This window comes from Rhipicephalus sanguineus, chromosome 6, assembly GCF_013339695.2.
Source record: "Rhipicephalus sanguineus isolate Rsan-2018 chromosome 6, BIME_Rsan_1.4, whole genome shotgun sequence".
Lineage (NCBI taxonomy): Eukaryota > Metazoa > Arthropoda > Arachnida > Ixodida > Ixodidae > Rhipicephalus > Rhipicephalus sanguineus.
The window spans coordinates 175,760,021-175,779,689 of NC_051181.1; the positions used below are offsets into that span (position 1 = coordinate 175,760,021).

Sequence of the window (19,669 nt, forward strand, 5' to 3'; positions counted from 1 at the left end):
TGCTTCTTTAATTCACATTTTATCGGTCGTGAAGACAGGCTACTGCGGGTGGTAGAGCCCAATATGCGATGACGAAATAAAACTGCATCGCAGCTGGTTGCGGTCATAGATATCTCGAGAGAAAAGAACACGACGGTGGCATGTTGTACACGGAACAGAAACTGAAATCTCGAAACCGAAACTGCCTTGGCTTCGTTCCCGGCCGTCCTTACGAAGCCGGCCGAGCGATGAGACTGTCGTGTTTCCGGGGAGCACGCATCCAGCAGCCGGAGGACTCGCTCAAGTGTTTTGGCGCCGAAGTGAAGCGGCCTGGATGGAGAAGACGGGCGACTGACGCCGTCGCGTAACTCTTTCCAGGCAGGCTACATGTGATCCCGCGCAGACATGAAGCTCGTAGAACAAACTGTCAAGAGCTTCCGCGTTGCCAAAGTGTTCAGAGAAAACTCAGACCGCATTAACAGCATTGACTTTGCACCCACTGGAGAGACGCTGATCTCCAGTTCGGATGATGACTCCATCGTGATATACGATTGTGAGAAAGGAACGTAAGTTAACGGACTCGCTGCATAAAGCTCGTCCAGCTTCTTTAATGCTCGTGCCGCGGCAAGCTCCGCGAACTGTGCATCGCGGAGTCGTGTAAACAATACCGCTAGTAGGCCTAAGTCGCGTAGGCCTAGCTCGAGTACGGCTTAAAAAGTCCGACAGCCGTGCAGTCAGTGTAGCTCGGAGAAGCTTCACGACGTCCCCGTTGGTTCCACCGCCCGCAGCTCCGTCGTGCTGCCGTGTGGAAGCAGTGCTACGTTTATAGATTACGCGTTCTAATCCCGAACATGGCACACCGACATTAGGAATGGGCGGCTCATCCGCCTTTCGTGCAGTTTTTCGGACCCATTCCCTCAAACGCGTGAGCAGGGAGGTTCTGTCGGCTGTCGCGGCACGTGCAACGTTTTTGAGTGCACCAGTGGCGTAAAGCGTGTGCGTCGCGTCCGCTTGGATTACGTAACGGGTGGGTGTTGCTTCCACTTGTTCCTCGAAGTTGTGTTTGTTCGACTTGGCGGTGCGGGCGCGCTTCCCGATACCGTCGTTTGCATAGTCTCGTTTGGCACGGGTGTTTCCGGCGGCGACATGTCTTGTAGTGCGCGCGACCCGAGATGTCCGTACCGGCCGGTCTAATCAGAGCCCAAAAGGGAATATTCGGCTCTGGGTCTAATGAACGCGGCTAATGCATATTGCCATTTATATGTTTTCATTTAGCCGTCCGTTGCTGCCGGTGTCGTTGCAAATCTAGCCTTTAATTTCGAGCTTGAGTTCATTTTTTATTTCTCTCCCTTTTCGATTCGTTGAAAGGTTAAAGCCCATCTAGCCCTTGTGGTGTGGTCGTCTGTGGTCATTAGTGGCTTTGATGAAAAGACAGTGTCGGATATTGCTTTTGGCGAGTTCCAGTAGGAAGGGCTTTGATGAACACTTTTAATATGTGTGTTTGATTTCAGCTGTGACAGCTGCTCTGCATTGTTTTTTACAGTTATCGCATGTTTCATGCTTCTGTACACAACCTCTGATGGGTTACACTCGGAGATGATGTGGTATCTAGGTATCTTCGTATGTCTCGTCAAATATTCAGAATAGTAGCAGGCATGTATGACAATGTTGGTGGATCTGCGGTCATTGGAAAACTTTAGCCCTACATAGTTAGAATGTTAGCTGCCAGCACTGCACTGCATTTGGGGTGCTTGCCAGAAACTGCTGGTTTCCATAAACTGCTTGCACTGCTGTCACTGAAGCCATCATGTTGCACCAGTAAAGCGGGAAGCTAGCCTAGCCTAACCTCACCTTGATGATGTCGCGCAAGTGTCATCAGTACATTGCACGCTGGTTCTGTCATTATTCAGGCACAGAGGCCACTGACGTTCCAGCTACACCTTTTATCACATTGAAGCAGGTTAACTGCAAGAGGGAGTATGCTGCATTGATGTCATTGTAGCCGCCATATTGTGGTACTGTGTGCGTGACGTGATGTGCAGGCTGTTCATATGTACTGAAGCAAGGTGTGTGACCGGGCTAGTTAGTATTCCATCGTGACGTGAACAGAGCGTGAAACACACAAGGACGAATAACCGACGAGCACTAGCGCTAGCACTCGTCGGTTATTTGTCCTTGCGTGTTTCATGCGCTGTTCACATCACCATGTTAATATGTGTTGGCCACGTGTGCCAAATGCACTCGTGTGGTCGCATGCACAGTGACCTTACTGAGGACGCAGGAGTACTGCTGCGTGGTAGTGCCTGTGCCGGTTGAGCTTTTCGTGGCATTGGTTCTGCTTTCTGCACATGGGTTGTGATAAGGCAGTACGATAACCTGTGAATCAGACAAGTGTTGCGAGTGACATGGGGATTGAATGTGTCACATGTGCATCACAAAGGAAACGTGTACATACTCGTGACTTATGCTTCCGAGGAGCATATGAGCATAGCTTGCACCGACGTTGCAGCTTGAATCAGTACAATGAACCACTGCTGCTGAAGGTGCCAGTTCATGTTGTATATACAAAAGCAGTTTCATACTGGCATAATTATGCCAATATGAAACAAATTGAAGGTGGTTGAAACAAAAGTGCTTGCATTAGGTAGCCATAAATTGTCGCATTTCGGTACTGTACTCAATAAATATAAATAAGAGGTGCATCTTCACTTGCACATATAAGCATGAAATGGGATTTCTGGGCTGATTGTATATGTAGTGAAGATGCCTACAAAACCCTTGTATGGTGAGAAGTTCTCCTCAACACTGACAATGGAGCATTGCAGAAGCTACACCCAGCGCACTGTCCTGTGGGGGAGTCATTTATAATTAGCTAGTTGCAAATGCAACATTTGATGTTGCAGCTGGGTGCAGTGCCGCATTTTATCACTGATAGTGCAAATTTTCTCGTAAAGAGTGAAATTTCGATGTTTTATTTAAGGGTCTGTTCACGGCAGAAGTGATGCTTCAGGCACCAATCTTAATATTTGTCTCTTATTGTTCCTTTAAAGGCAACTTGTGCTTGTTTTTAAGGGACACTAAAGGCAAATAAAAATTTGTCAGAGTGAAAGGTCAATGTTTGAGAATGTCTAAAATGTCAATATTATCAATAGCGATGCATTAGTAATCGAGAAATTAAGGTAAATGTAGAACACTATATGCGCCACCTGTGGGACGTTTTGGAACGAGCCCGATGACGTCAAGAGTGCCAAGTAGAAGTTACCACTAGTATTCGAGCTCCCTATGATAAAAAAGAACATTCTGAGCATTGCAAGACGTAATAAAATGCTGCTTGTGCTTTTTTGTTTGATTCATGAAAAAAGTACAACGTTACAGTGGAGAACGGCGCAGGTTGTGCAGAAGTTCTGTTTTCGCAGGGCTGTGCTCCGCTTGCGCGGTCGTGTCTCAGTGGTAGTTTCGTTATCGCGTACTGCTGCGTGTGCCTTGCAGGCTCATGAAAGTCGCTCTAACGGAAACTTCGACAAAATGGCGTGTCCATGTGATGTTGTGTAATGGGCCCTTCAGAGCAGAAACTAGTGTCAGCTGCCGGGCAGTAAATGTGGGCAAACGAGGGAAATGCTACATCAGGAGGCCTTTCCAGGTGCTCGATTTGAAGTGCACTGACGCTGTGGGGACCACTAAAACATGAGTGTTATTCAAAATAAACATTTCCTTGGCACGATCGAAACAAGCACTACGAGGTTTCTGGAACGCCATTTCAACAATCAACGTCGACTTAACATTTGCCTTTAGTGTCCCTTTAATAGGCAATTTTTATTTGACAGATTTCTTTTAATGAGGATTTGGCATAAAGTGTTCCTATCAACACAGCAATGCATGTGAAGGTGCAGAAGAAGTGAAATCACAATATTAGAAGAGGCCATACAAACTTCATGACAATATGGGACCAAAAAATCGGATTGGGAGCAGGAGAACTTATTGGAGGAGACGATGTCGTGACGTGCATGTGATCATTGTATAACAAAAGTAGCTGACACCTTTTTTTGTTTACTTGTGCTGCTGTCTAGTACTAATGTGGCACCATTAATTGGCCACCTTTTTTTTCCTACTGTGACGATGCAGGCATAAGCGGACACTGAACAGCAAGAAGTATGGTGTGGACCTCATTCACTACACCCATGCGACAAACACCGCCATCCACAGTTCCACAAAGGTGGACGGTGAGTACCGTTCTGCAGTTCCCTTGCGTTGATTTTCGGGATAAGGTCTAACAGTGAGGTAGCATGCACGGATACAAAACGGTCTCCGGACGACTTGGATTGGATTGAAACGTAAGAGCTGGGGTCGGAGAATCGAATTTTGATCCAATCTAAGTCGTCCGGAGACCGTTCTATGACCGTTCTTGCCTACTCTCACGCCTTGACCGTCAAACTAGCCTCCAACAATCGCGTGTGGCCCGATAAAACGGACCACATCCATTCTGTGACGGAACGCTTACAAAATAGCCCCCCTGTATGCTCCAAGCTATGCCGCCATGCAGTCTGCATCACCTTAGACTGGTGAACACACTCGGTGAATGAGTCATATCATTCGTGTCCATTGTAGGGAGTGCATTCTATAGTTCTCCAAGTAGACTGTCCCTTTCAGTTCGTGTTGTGATTGCATAGAGCTGGAAAGCCGGCGTATTACAACCGGTAGTTACTGCAGCTGGCCGTCGAGTTCTGCCAAGCCATCGTGGCATTGTGTGTTGAAATGCACAGCCCGTTTAAATAAATAATACCCCCTCTCCTGCAGTGTCGTGCTTGAACTATGTGTACGAGACAGACTTTTCAGTGACTTCTGCTTGCCCCTATGTGTTTGTGTTGTGTGTGTGTGTGTGTGCGTGTCTGTGTTTAAGACATCAGCTGTAATGTCTGAGGAATTTAGCTGTGTGTTTTATATGTAATTTGTTTGCCTGTGTCTGGAGCATTTGAGTAATGCAAATTCATGCTACTTCCAATGTTGCACTTTGTCGCAACCCATTATGGGATGCACTCGTCAGGCAGATTCCAAGAACTGACAAATCAGTTTCACGAAATGCATCACGAAAGCATGGACAATTTTAGAGTAGGTCCTTTTAGTGCGCCAGCAAACACCATTTGTGGTACAGAGACCGAGTCAGAGCTGTGAGTTGACAACAGAAGACACAATATATTCTCATTTAGGCAGTACAAGCATCTCACATACATGCACACTTGGCTTGTTAAATCAGAATACAACTCAGATGGGCTTAATAATGATGGGGAAACCAGTTAGTAATTGAATCATGCTCAAATTGAATATTCGAGAATATTCAAGAATAGTTAAAGTTCTTCAATATTCACCCATCAATCGATGGAGTCTTTTCCCAGTGCTTCTCGAAGATGCCTCTTCCAAAAACACGCGCACGTGGTGGTGGTGGTATCAACTTTTATTTGACTAAAAGTCACCTGTCTGAAGCCTCAGGGTGGCTCCATGCGGGAAGCGACTCTTTCGGCCCAAGAAACGATGGCCAACTGTTTCGGAGTTCTGATAAGTTCATCCCGTGTTAATTTTGAGGGAGCTGGTAGGAGCGATTTTGGAGGGAGAAAAACCCCGCATCCCCACAAGATGTGATCTTGGGTAGCTGGTGCATTTTGACTACAATTTTGACAGTTTGGTTCAAATTCTCCGTTCATGATAATTGCCAGTATGTGAGGACTGGTGAAAGAGGGTGTTTGTATGCGGCTTAGGATTGTGGCCTGCGCTCTCGTGAGGTCGTCATCTGGCGGAGGGTAAAGCCTCCGTTCGTTCTTGTAGTACTTTGTGACGTCATTATAAGAAATCGGTGCCTCACCCGGGAAAACAGGGTTCGAGGGGCGCACCTCCCGGTTTGTTAGACCTCGGGATACACGATGTGCCTCCTCATTCCCAGGGTTACCCGAGTGGGCAGGGACCCACACAAGCGCGACGGTTGCTTGACTCTGGTCATCTTCAAGGATCCTTGCCGCAGGGACGGCTACGCTGCCTTTAGCTAAATTTGTTATTGCTCGTTCAGAGTCGCTTATGACCGTCCGATCAGAAGCGCTCGTGATGGCCAGTGCGATGGCAGTTTCTTCTGCCTCCTCAGTGGATTGGACTTTAACAGGAGCAGTGTTGGGCTCACGTAGACTCTAGCACTGACCAGAAGTTCCCTTTCGGCCGTCGGTGATTCCGTGTCTCTCCTTGGCCCCACTTTTAGGCAGGCTTCTCTCACTTCTTCAGAACACTACTTCAGTGATCGCATGGCATCATCTCTCAACACTTCTTGTTAGATGGGCCGAATGGTGGCGCTACCTCATAACTAGAGGCCGGACTTTTAGGCATTAAAATGTGTGCTTTAGGCGCCAAAAATAGGCAGACAAAACAACGTTTTAGGCCTCCAACGTCGTAAATATAGGCCCAGTAAATTTTTGCATAAGTGCAAATAACTTCAAAACAAACGTGTGGGCGATCTGTGTCTACAACAGGAAAGCAAGAAATGTTATTCATTGTTTATGATGGCACAATGGCGTGCACAGTTGAAGATAGACATAGACAGCTTCTGGAGTTCCGCGAGACACGTAGCGCCCCCTGTCAGAACGAGAAGCAAGGAATTGAGTAGTGCAACGTCCGACTCCCTTGCAAGGTTTGCTGTGGAACCAGGTGCAACCAGCGAGCGCGAAACGACGATTTAGCTTAATATTGCGTGTGTTTGGTGCATTTAACGCTTGGAAAAAGAACTATGAATTTCTCTCGCCTAGTCGGACACGCCACCGAAACGCCATGAAGTGCTTGTTAGATCACTTGCGAGAGCGGTGGAGAAAGCAAAATTAAACACGACAGCGTCACGTGCTATAAAGAAACGGCGCAGTCGATGCTACTGTTGTGTTGTGAATTGCCACGTGCATAAAGGATCGAATAACAATGTTCAGTTTTGCCAATTTCCGTAGCTGTCGTATGAAGCAGAAAGGCGAAAGCACTGGATACAGGCCGTTGAACGTGTTGGTTAAACGAATTACTTGCATTCCCCACAGCCGGTCGTATGAGAAAGTGTGATAATGTGGCTCTGCTGTTATTGTTTTGCGTAGCCCTGATGGAGAACCGTGGCAACCTTGACTATGAAACTCTACAGAGTCCCTGACCGTGGTGTGCACCGTGTAACATGAGTGAGCGGCTGGAGGCAGACTCTAGACACGGGCGTTAAACGTGATGAGGTACACCGCGACCTCCCATAATCCGAATTGATCGTCACCATACAGCGTCGCGCACTTACATTTTGAAGGCTCAGTGTTGCGGTTTTAACTAGCAAGCCCTAACACATGCGTCATACAAGTAAATCGCAAAATGTTGGTTGTCAGCACCTTCAAGTTTGTTTTGCCTTTGGATGTACGCCGCGAAAGCAAGCTGATACTCGTGTATCCCCATTTGCAGTACTATATACAAATAGAAGACAACCATCAACAGAACATTCGAGGATGTGTAATAAATCAGTCCAACGCGCAGGAAGCAAGAGCTCAAGGAAGTATGCTACTGAAAAGGTGCAAATCGCCGTGGCCATTTGTCCCTGGTAAAGCGAGCTTTGCACCACTGATTGTAAGCCTCAGAGCTAACTAAATTGGTCATGTACGTCCTGTAACTAAATGCAGAGCTAACTAAATTGGTCACGTAGGTCTTTCATCGCGTTGACATTATAGTACATACACCCAAAATTAACGCATTTAGGCACTAGACAACGGACGTCGGAGGTCTTGGCTCGCAACTCGACATCGCCCGACGCTCGCTTGTATCTGCGAGTTGCAGTGCACCGAAATAAGTAAAGCTTCTTTTGCATGGTACCCACAGTTTGTTCTGATGAGCTTCCTACTTTTCTGAAGCGTGGATGGACAGAAGAAGCTTTCCAGGTCCTTGATTTTCAGGAAACCGTGCTTCGACGCAAACGAAACAGGGAGTTCTGTGGTGGCCTATGCGCACTCGCTTGCAGACGGCTCTCTTTGCACTACCCAGTTAGCGCCAGGGCTGCGACGAGGGCACTGGTGGCAGTCTTTTTCGCAGCGTCGCCTGTGCAGAGTCTGACGTCTATGGCTGTGTAGTTGTCCCTTTTCCCGCACGGTTCGCAGAACACGGTCTCTCCTTTTATTCTGTAGCATGGTGAGTCAAGTGTCGGACCAACACACTTCTGGCTCTCTTTCTTTTCAGCATGGCTAGGAGGAGCAGAGCAGAGCAGGTAGCCAGACCGCTAAAAGACAAGAATGGAGGGATGCCTCGTATTGGCTAGGTTGAATAGCATAGGGGCCCTGTCGGTGAACACTTTAAAAAGTAAATTAAAAAAAAAAGCCGCGTGCACACCACATTTTCTCTCTTCCTTTGCTCTGCAGTTTTGCATTCGCGAACTGGTTGCTCGCGCCATGTCAGCGCAGCGGCATATGCTGTGAGGCCCATCCCAATTCACTGGTGCTAGTGGCTGTTTTCCACAAGTTGGCTGAACTAGAGGGCTAGGTTGAGGCCCCTAAAGTTCCAAGCGATCAGTGTTGCCCAGTAACATGAATAAACGTCTCAAATTGCACTCGAAAGCGAAACTTCAGGCTTAGTAGTGTTCATATAGGCCCTGATGTTGAAAATAGGCATTTGTAGGCACTTATAGGCATTTAGGCACAAACGCCAAAAATTAGGCATTCATAGGCACTATAAAGACCCTATAATAGCTCTTCTTAACCTCTAATTCGTGCTCACATATCAAAGTGGGCTGATAGGAGTGCAAGGAACAAAATAGGCATTTGCCTAAAGTCCGGTCTCTAATCATAACACTTCACGGACCAACTGAACCATTGCTCTTCTCTGCATACTTATATGGGGCTGCACCAGGGTTTGAGATTTTTCTACATGACTCATTGGTTCATAGTGCAGCAAAGGCTTGGGAAGGTGCGAGATATATAGTTCCCAGATGGACGTCTGACGGCAGCGTGCGCATGGGCAGTAGCCGCCTCACTCGACATTGCATTGTGTCGTGATTTCTCAGTTATTCGAGGCTGTGCACAAGCACTTGGTTCAAAGCACGCTGGCTGTTTGGAGGGGCACCTTCTCCGGAGGAGGCGTGCCTTTGGCATCTTGTGATGTTTGGTTTTTCACTGCGCGCACCTGTTGGAGGCTGGTGTTGTGATTTGATGCGGCCCTTTGAATGCGGTGGCGCACATGTGGTGGGGCTGCTTGACTGTCGTATCAACAGATGTGGCCACAAACCCGAATTGGTTTTAATCTCTTTTCCTGCAGACACAATCAGGTACCTGTCCCTGCATGACAACAAGTACATTCGCTACTTCCCAGGCCACACCAAAAAGTGAGTTGCCTTCCTTACTTTTACAGGCCTGCCTGCTGCAAGTTTTTACTCTGCACTCATATGTGGAGTGCGCTAGACGCATTAACGAGCTACCTTACATAGCATTTCTGCAGCAAAGACTGGAATAAACTTTTGCTGAAGAAGACAGTGGAAAAACGGACCCTCATCTTATGTAGCCTGGTGCAATTATGATTGCTGTCTGTTCATCATTGCGCAAACTCTGAAAATATAGTGAACCTATTTTTTTCACAGATGCTGTTGCAAACGCACGAACTTGGAAAGAACTGGCCATCATGCATTAGTACTGTCTCTGGTTGCAAAATTGACAGGCCTGTGCTTGGCGTTACTGCTATGTTCTAAAACGATGCAAGAGAAATGTAGAACCATATGGGAACATGGGGGCCTTGCATCAAATGATTTTCGTGAATAGAAACAGACATTAGTGACTGGTAAAATGTATACTGGAAACTTTGTCCTCTGATTGCCACCACTGTTTGTACTGAAATTGAACATACCTTGGTGGCCTTTGTTTTCAAGCATTATGTGCAATTTTTTGATGATGTCATGTGCAAAATTGAATTTCATCATCAGTGCGTCACCACAGGAAGGGAATGTGCTTTTGCTTTCACCAAATTCTGTGTTGAAGATGTGGGATAGCTAAGAAGCACAAACTTTGCAAGCACAGTAAACGTGACTTAACGTCTGGACCATATTCTGACCAGTCTGGCTGATGCATTAATGGCTTGTGTTATCATGGGAACAGTGAATGCAATCACAATTGCATTTTTATCCTGCACTTATATTTGAGTTGGTGACATTAAAGGACGATTGAAATTCTCTCAGGCTTGAGCAGCCGTAACTCGGTAGCACTACTCTATACACTATAGATAAACCTTAAGGTAACAAACTTTAATTATATAATATGGTAATACCTCGTTAACTTGAAGTAGTAAAAACCAGAAAAAATTTCGAGATAGGCAAAGTTGTGCAAATTCCATTGAGAAGTCCAGTTCTATCTAAAAACGTTATCACTACAGACCATTCTCTTAGCAGGAGGGCCTAACTGGCTCTTTGTAAAGGTTTTAAAGAAAAATAATGACATGCCAGAGCTATCAACCAGCTGCGTTTTTTGGCACTGCCTTCTTATTTAGTGCAGAAAGACGAACTCAGGCCGATCTGCCTCTCAGTAACACTTGCACTTACCAGTTTCTCGAGTTGCTTAACACATCGCATGTGGCAATCGGCCATGCCTCTGCACTCAACTTTATTTCACATCAAACGAAGCATGTTTCTTGTTTCGGCTGATGTCGTCACCCCTTGAGTAGCTGCGTCGACACTGCCGCGATCATCGTGTGTGACGCCACATTGTTTCGCTTAATAAAATGGTCAACTCAGCCGATGTTGCAGGTGAGATCGGTGCAGCCCACCGCTAAGTCCAGAGAATCGGTCTTCTCTGTCAATGCTGTGACTGGAAGGGGCCCCTCTCGCACGATGCAACCACGCAATCGGCACCGTTTTGACGTACGGAAACTTTGAGCCTCGAATCCACTTCTTTGATTAGGGCTACCTTTCTTTGCAGCATCAGTGATTTGCTTTGCTTTGGCAGCGTTATCCTTACAACATTGCACGGCCGACAAAAAAAAAATCCATGCGACGTGCCTTGCACAAATAAAACAATACTGAAATCGCATCTCCGACAGTACACACAAAACGAAGTGTACAAACTGTGCTATTTTGCGGGGCCTGCCTCCGTGCATGTCTATAGCGTCACATGACGTGACACAGGGTTGCTTGGCAAAGTTGTTATGCCACTAGGTTCTGACTTCACATTAGGGAACAGTGTCTGCTTTGTCCTAAGCGGGGCAGTGGAGTTTTTGTTCCACTCTCAGTCAAGATTCGAGTTAACTGAAAGTGGGCATGGAAATACTTCAAGATAAGGGCAATAGAAACATTGCACCTATGAGAAAACGTTCGGTACCACGGAAAATTTTGACATAGCTGATTTTTGGCGATATGAGAGTTCGAGTTAACGAGGTATTACTGGATAACTAAGTATGGACCGTATATTGCCGATTATAAGTCGACTCTTCTAGTGAAAAGATATTGACTGCTAACACAGCCTGAAGCAATGGCCCTATCTCGACAGTTAGTTTTTTGGAAGAGTGAGTCATGCCTTTAGTATTTGTCCATGAGACATTGCTTACGACTCATCGTTGCTTGAGAGAAGGACACTGTTGTGGTCATTGCCATTGTGTGAGCCACTGCTGCAGCTTGCCCTTGGAAGCGGTGCTGGCAGTACCGAGATGCTGCATTTGGAAGAGACTACACGGACCAATGTTACTAGATTAGGTTCAGTTTTCAAACTCCTGTGACTGTGTGGACCGGCCACCGATTCTCGCATCTTGTTGTGCTGCTGTTCTTTCTTGCCCGGTAAGCAAGGCGCAGTCGGGGTGGCGCAGCACTCTGTCAGCAGCTGTGCACGTGGTTTGGCGTTCTGTTTACATGCGTGCTTAGCTGCATTCTCGGTTTTACGATCCTCGTAGTGTAGTCGCGTAGTGCTGACTGTGGTTAGCAAGTGACGGATGGCGACGTGTGTGTTCCTGGGTACGCACAAGCGGCTATGCGACAGATATCAACAAGTCAGCTTGGCACTTCTCCGCTCCCAGCGACAAGACGCTCTGCTCCGTATGGAACAGGTCCCTTCCACACACCAACTAAGAGCTCTGGATGAAATCTAAGGTTTGTGACATCAATTTTCATGATGACGGTGTCCTCATAAACTGCGTACATGTCATCAACGGAACGGTTGCTCTAACAGCGCATGGAAAATGAAGCCTTGTTGAAGGTGCGATCCCGAGCGTTTTTTTTCCTAACCTACCTACCTACCACTCGAAGCCCCCTCAGAAGCAGCGGAAAAAAAGAGAGAGCGTTCCGGAGACAGTTTGTCAAAACTGTTGTCCGCGGCCCAGAGAGAATAGTGGCTTGAACAAGCAAAACGTTGAACGAAGAAACAGCGCTAGAACAGGACGAAGACGTGAGGACACAGACATGGCGCTGACTAACTACCGTATCTTATTGCGTTTGCGCATGATCATATAAAGGGGAAACAATCATATACATCGGGCGATTTTGTTCCCCGATGTATACAATGATTGTGTTTCCCCTTTATATGATGACGTGCAAACACAATAAAATACGGTTGTTACTCAGTGCCGTGTTTGTGTCCTCACGTCTTCGTCCTGTTCTAGCACTGTGTCTTTGTTCAAAAGGCAGTATGTACCAACCAGCCCAATTCAAGTCGTTAACACAAAACATTGAGCTCGTTTCAGACATTCCTTCCGCCAGGATGGAAGAGCTCACATTGAGTGGCATAGAGCGTGTCGACCTGACAGTTTATTCGTAGTAACATCAAGCAAAATCCTAAAAAAAAACACTACTTTGATTTTTTATAAATAAAAATTATGCACTGCATTAAACATAGCTCACAGAAATCAAAAAATAATCGCACCTGAGTACTTTTCCGGTAAAAAATGTTCGTGCTCTCCAAAACAGGAAACGCAATCACGGCGGCGTCGTTTGTGTAATTTAGTGCCTCATGGAAACAAATGTAATCGTGCCCCGGGGAGCAATAAACGAGAGTCACAAGCAGTGGCCTTTTGAGAGATCATAAACCAGACAGCCATCAGCTTTGCGGGTGCGAGAAGCGATCACCACCCGAAGGACAAAACCGAAACCAGCCGCACTGCATACGCGTGTCCTGATGCACAAGTAAAAGCCGCTGCGCCGCTTCGAAAAGCAAAAAAACAAAAAACAACGGAAAGACATCAGCACATGAAAAAAATTTCACGTATTCCTGAAGCGTGGCAGCACATTCCAAGCAAGAGAAGTGATCGAAAAAAGGCGCGCGTTTTGAACCAGCCGCACCGCGGGCGCGCCACTTTGTGAAGCAAAAAAACAACGGAGAGACATCGGCGCATGAAAAAAATTCCATGTATTCCTGAAGCGTGGTAGCACATGCCAAGCAAGAGAAATGATTGAAAAAGGCGCGCGTTTGAAACCAGCCGCACCGCGAACGCGCTCGGACAGGCAAGCGATAGCCGCCGCACTGCTTTGGGAAGCAAAAAAAAAAAAAATAGAACAGAGAGACATTGGTGCATGTGTAGCGAAGCGATCGAACTTGGTAATGGGTCGTCCTCTCGAACACCTCCTAGTGGGTCGCCCTCTTCGGCTCTTTTAGAAGAAAACGCAACTCGCGCTGAGAGTCGGCCCCGCCTCGACTGTCGCTGTTGAGTATCAAAATCAAATCAAATCAAAAATCTTTATTTGTCGCAAAAAAATATACACGCATTGGGGTTAGTTTATACAGAAGGAGGTCCCATAGCACAAGGGGGACCTCCTGTCAGAAAATTACATGTTGATAAGTACAACAAAATGGCAACTAAAAAGCGTTAAGTAATTATTGATAGTAATAAAAACAACGCAAACATGCAATAAAAAATGCCAGTAAAAATGGTAACAAAACAACGTCTAGTAATTATACAAAGCTATGAAAAGAACGAAACATACAATAAACATGGCAGTAAATCGGGAACATAATGACGTTAATGAATGATATATAGCTGTTGAAACGACTTCAATGTGCATGAGTAATAAATGTGAAAAAAATAACGAACACAGTAATGGCTCTAAATGTAAGGGAACGCCGATATAGAAATACAGATGAGTTATGATTGCGCAAAAATATGTTTAAGTTCTTTTTTAAAAGCTGGTAATGACAATTGTTTAGTGCTTAGTGGTATTGAATTCCAAAACTGAATGGCTACAAATATGGTAGTATGTTTGCCGTAGTTAGTGCGTGCATGTGGGAGTAAAAAGTTGTTGTTTGAGGCAAACCTAGTAGGATCATCGCCGCTAATAAACCTCTTTATAATTTGGTGGAGAGTGCTGAGCCTTCACAACAACTTCGGCCCTCGTTCGATGCCCCTGGCTCTTCGATCCCGTACCTTGCCGCCTACCATGTCTCAAGACGCCTCCCAGCAAACGACCCCGCCCGCACCGACTTGTACCGGTGTCCCTCGTATTCGCGACCCTCCAGTCTTCACTGGCGCCGATGGTACCGACGTGGAGGACTGGCTCGCCATTTACGAGCGCGTGAGTGTCCCCAATAAATGGGACGAGGCCGGAAAATTGACTAACCTGGTCTTCTACGTCGCGGGTGTGGCGGGCCTGTGGTACAACAACCACGCATCCAATTTTACGACGTGGTCCGACTTCAAGACCGCCATTATCAACGTGTTCGGCCGACCTGCCGTTCGTAAGCTCCAGGCCGAACAACGCTTACGTGAACGCGCTCAGCAGACCGGTGAATCATTCACCAGTTACATTGAAGACGTCTTAGACTTCTGTAAGAAAGCCGACGCCACCATGTCCGATTCTGACAAGATCAGGCACATCATGAAAGGCATCGACGACGACGCCTTCACCATGCTCCTCGCCAAGAACCCCAGCACAGTGGCAGAGGTCATAACGCTCTGCCAAAGCTATGAGGAGCTGCGCCGGCAGCGATCGATGACCCGTCGCTCTCCATCACGCGACGCCGAGCTCGCTGGCTTGTCGACCGTACCCGACCACTCCGCGTTGCTCGCAGAGATGAAGACCTTCGTGCGCGAGGAAATCGCGCGCCAGTTCTCTCTGCTGGACTTTGCTCGCCCTCGGTACGCTCAACAGCAGTCGACCACCCTTCTGCCTCCCCTCCGTCGAGCAATTGAGCAGGAAATCGCGGAGGTCATGCCCGAGTACCACCAGCACCATCCGGCTCCTGCACCTTTGAGTTACGCCCAAGTTGTCGCAAGACCGCCCCCATCAATCGCTACGGCTGCCCCACACATTTACGCCGAAGCCTCCACTCGACCTCACTCGAAGCTGATGACCCGGTAGCCTACGCCGACGTCACGCACAGACCACGACTGCAGCCCACCATGCAGTCCTATCAGTTGCCGCCCCGTCAATCCCGTCCTGCACCATGGGCGGGCCCTGCCCCAGCGAACCGATGGCGCACACCTGACAACCGCCCCATATGCTTCGCATGCGGTTACGCCGGCCACGTGGCGCGCTATTGCAATCGCGTGCCGCCGCCTAGAGACGTGTCGCCTGCCACCATCCAGTCGAACCGGCCGTATTACGACCCACCTACGCCTCCGTCGCCGCCGTCTCGCCCAGCTGCATCTACCCGCCGTTCACCGTCACTACGACGCCGCTCGCTGTCACCGATGCGGCCACGTTCGGTCGCACGCGACCAGGAAAACTAGTCGTCGCAGTCCACGAGGCAAGGGCTGCGACGCTATCGAACTGCGAAAGCCCTCAACGAAGACCATCGAACGTGATAGACGTTTTTGTGGACGGTGTTCACGCATCTGCTCTTATCGATACTGGAGCCGCCGTATCTGTTATGGATGCTAAACTAAGCCGCCTGCTACGAAAAGTGACGATGCCGCTTTCCGGGCTCTCCCTCCGTACAGCCAGCACCCAAAGTATTCACCCGACGGCGGTATGCACAGCCCGTGTCATTATTCAGGACGCTCTGTACGCCGTCGAATTCATCATAATTTCTTCATGCTCTCACGACGTGATCCTGGGATGGGATTTTCTCGCCCGCCACGGCGCCGTCATTCATTGCGCACCAGCCGAATTAGAGCTCTCACCATTCTCACATTTGACGCTGGCAGACAGTTCATCGGCTGCGACCAAGGTATTCGTCAAAGACGACATCACAGTTCCTGCGAATTCGTCAACGGCTGTGTCAGTGTATTGCACCGGTCTCTGCGACGCCGTTGCACTTCTTTCTCCATGTGACTGCGTTTTCACTAGGAAAGGCTTGCTGGTGCCATTTGCGACCGTGGAAATCACTCAGGGCGACACGGATATTTTTGTGACCAACCCATCCCCGTTCATTGTTACGTTGGTGCGAGGGGAATGTCTCGGCAGAGCAGAACCCCTCGAAGACGCACAACTTATGGACGCACCGGGTGACACGCACTGCGCCAGCTCCCGCACGCTCAGTGCTGTTTCCACATCTGATTCGTCATCCGCTGATGTATTTCGTTCCTCGATTGCTGACAACCTTACGTCGGTCGAGCGTTCCCAGCTTCTATGCCTGTTGGAAGAATTTCGTTCTTCGTTCGATATCGCGCAAACTCCTCTCGGCCGCACGTCTGCTGTCACCCATTGCATCGACACTGGCGCTCAACCACCACTGCGGCAACGTCCATATCGTGTATCTCCAGCAGAGCGTCGTGTAATTAACGAGCAAGTCGACGACATGCTTCGCCGCGACGTTATTCGACCCTCAAACAGTCCGTGGGCGTCTCCTGTCGTTCTTGTTGCGAAGAAGGACGGCTCTGTGCGGTTCTGTGTGGACTACCGACGACTAAATAAGATCACCCGTAAGGACGTTTATCCCCTACCTCGAATAGATGACGCCATTGACAGCCTGCAAGGAGCAGAATTCTTTTCATCGCTTGATTTGCGCTCAGGGTACTGGCAAGTCCCCATGGCTGATGACGCTCGACCGAAGACGGCCTTTGTCACGCCGGATGGCCTGTACGAATTCAGCGTCATGCCGTTTGGGCTGTGTAATGCGCCCGCGACCTTTGAGCGCATGATGGATACCGTTCTGCGCAACTTGAAATGGCACACGTGCCTGTGTTACCTCGACGACGTGGTAGTTTTCGCCCCGGACTTCTCCACGCATCTTCAACGCCTACGGGATGTGTTGACGCGTTTGAGCGACGCCGGGCTACAACTGAATCTAAAGAAGTGCCGATTTGCCGCACGGCAGCTCACAATACTGGGCTACGTCGTGTCCAAGGACGGAATTCTCCCCGATCCAGCCAAGCTTCGGGCCATGTCAGAGTTCCCCAAACCTACGTCGGTCAAAGAACTGCGCAGTTTCGTAGGACTATGCTCCTACTTTCGGCGCTTCATCCGCAACTTCGCGACTATTATATCGCCGCTGACGAAGCTCCTTGGCAGCAACGGGCCCCTCAATTCGTGGTCGTCAGAGTGCGATGACGCTTTCGCAAAGCTCCGTAGTTTGTTGACGTCTCCTCCGATACTACGCCACTACGACCCTACGGCCCCTACAGAAGTACACACGGACGCCAGCGGTGTTGGCCTCGGCGCTGTCCTTGCGCAGCGCAAACCTGGGTTCCCGGAATACGTCGTGGCATATGCAAGTCGTACGCTCACTAAAGCTGAGACCAACTATACCGTTACAGAGAAAGAATGCCTGGCAATCATTTGGGCCCTTACGAAGTTCCGACCTTATTTGTATGGTCGCCCATTTGATGTCGTCACCGACCATCATGCACTATGCTGGTTGTCGTCCTTGAAGGATCCCTCAGGCCGTCTCGCCCGGTGGGCACTTCGCCTACAAGACTACGACATCCGTGTGCTGTACCGCAACGGACGCCAGCATGCCGACGCCGACGCCCTGTCCCGCTCTCCCTTGCCTGACGACAATGCCCACAGCTCAGTGTCTCACATAGCTGTAGCTTCAATCGACGTTCACACCATCGCTACCGAACAGCGCAAGGATCAATGGATTGCCTCACTGATAGACTTGCTGACCGATCCATCGGCCACACCATCCTCTCGCGTATTGCGTCGTCAAGCCCACCATTTCGCCGTTCGCGACGACCTCCTCCATTGACGCAATTACGACGGCGACGGTCGCCAGTGGCTACTAGTAATACCCCGCAGTCTGCGTTCTCACATATGCGAGTCGTTCCACTCTGATCCGCAGTGTGCACACTCTGGGGTATCGAAAACCTACCACCGCATTCGCCAACGGTACTTTTGGCGAGGAATGTACCGCTACGTACAGAAGTTTGTTCGCTCCTGCATCGATTGTCAGCGCCGCAAAACTTCAACGCACCTGTCGCCGGCAGGTCTGCAACCTCTACCTTGCCCTGACCGGCCGTTTGGGCGCGTTGGCATCGATTTGTACGGGCCACTTCCTCTGACGTCCGCTGGTAACCGCTGGGCCATCGTCGCTGTAGACTACCTCACGCGATACGCTGAAACTGCCGCCCTCCCTGCGGCTACAGCGCGCGATGTGGCCTCCTTCCTGCTCCACCGATTCATGCTGCGTCACGGTCCACCCCAGGAGCTGATCAGTGATCGAGGCCGTGTCTTCTTGTCGGAAGTCGTCGAAGCCATTCTCAAAGAGTGCAACGTTGTTCACCGCAAAACTACTTCTTACCATCCGCAGACGAATGGCCTCACCGAACGCTTTAACCGCACGCTCGGCGACATGCTCTCGATGTACGTCGCCGCCGACCACACAAATTGGGATGCCAATCTGCCCTTCGTTACGTACGCCTACAATACCGCCCCTCAGAGCACTACTGGTTTCTCACCCTTTTTCTTATTGTATGGCAGGCACCCGTCGCACACAATCGACACAATCCTTCCCTACAAGCCGGATCCATCTGATTGTGCGCCTATTTCTGACACAGGGAGGCTTGCTGAAGAGTGTCGCGAGCTTGCAAAGGCCTTTACAACGCACGAACAAGAGCGGCAGAAGAGCCTTCGCGGTGGCACCACCACTTCTGAGTCCACGTTCCTCCCCGGAGCGCTCGTATGGCTCTCGGTCCCTACCACTGCAACCGGCCTCTCTTCAAAACTACTGCCGAAATACGAAGGCCCCTACCGTATCGTCAAACGCACATCCCCGGTCAACTACCTGATCGAACCCATAGAGCCATCTTCGGACATGCGCCGTCGAGGGCGCGACATTGTCAACGTGGAGCGCCTGAAGCCCTACCACGACCCCCTCATAGTGACAAGTTGCTAGGTCGCCAGGCGGCTCCCTTTTCGTACCCGGGGTAATTGTAGCGAAGCGATCGAACTTGGTAATGGGTCGTCCTCTCGAACACCTCCTAGTGGGTCGCCCTCTTCGGCTCTTTTAGAAGAAAACGCAACTCGCGCTGAGAGTCGGCCCCGCCTCGACTGTCGCTGTTGAGTATCGTCGCCGCTAATAAACCTCTTTATACATGAAAAAAATTCCATGCATTCCGGAAGTGTGGCAGCACATGCCAAGCAAGAAAAATGATCGAAAAAGGCGAGCGTTTTAAACATACAGGCTATGCCGTACATGCACGACGAAAGCCCTCAGAGGGTTAACAGCATGATGATATGCGCAAAAAATTGTTTCATGCCTACTTCGACCATGCATGGTTCCTGCTGCGGCGTGTTTCATTTCGGATAATATGGACGCCTGATCACGCACTGTGTTCGCTGATTTGAATGTCGCTTTGGTTGTTTTGACAGCTCGCT

The 19,669-nt window shown here is 49.0% G+C and overlaps 1 protein-coding gene across 1 annotated transcript in view; it reads left to right on the forward strand.

The window, feature by feature from the left end:
- The first annotated feature begins 239 nt into the window (after positions 1-239).
- Positions 240-19,669, forward strand: part of LOC119397084 (WD repeat-containing protein 82) — a 75,594-nt gene continuing 56,164 nt past the window's right edge. The window contains exons 1-3 of the mRNA XM_037664526.2: positions 240-545; positions 4,102-4,199; positions 9,265-9,331. Coding sequence (XP_037520454.1) covers positions 385-545; positions 4,102-4,199; positions 9,265-9,331 — 326 coding nt within the window. The 5' untranslated portion in view covers positions 240-384. The remainder of the gene's footprint in view (positions 546-4,101; positions 4,200-9,264; positions 9,332-19,669) is intronic.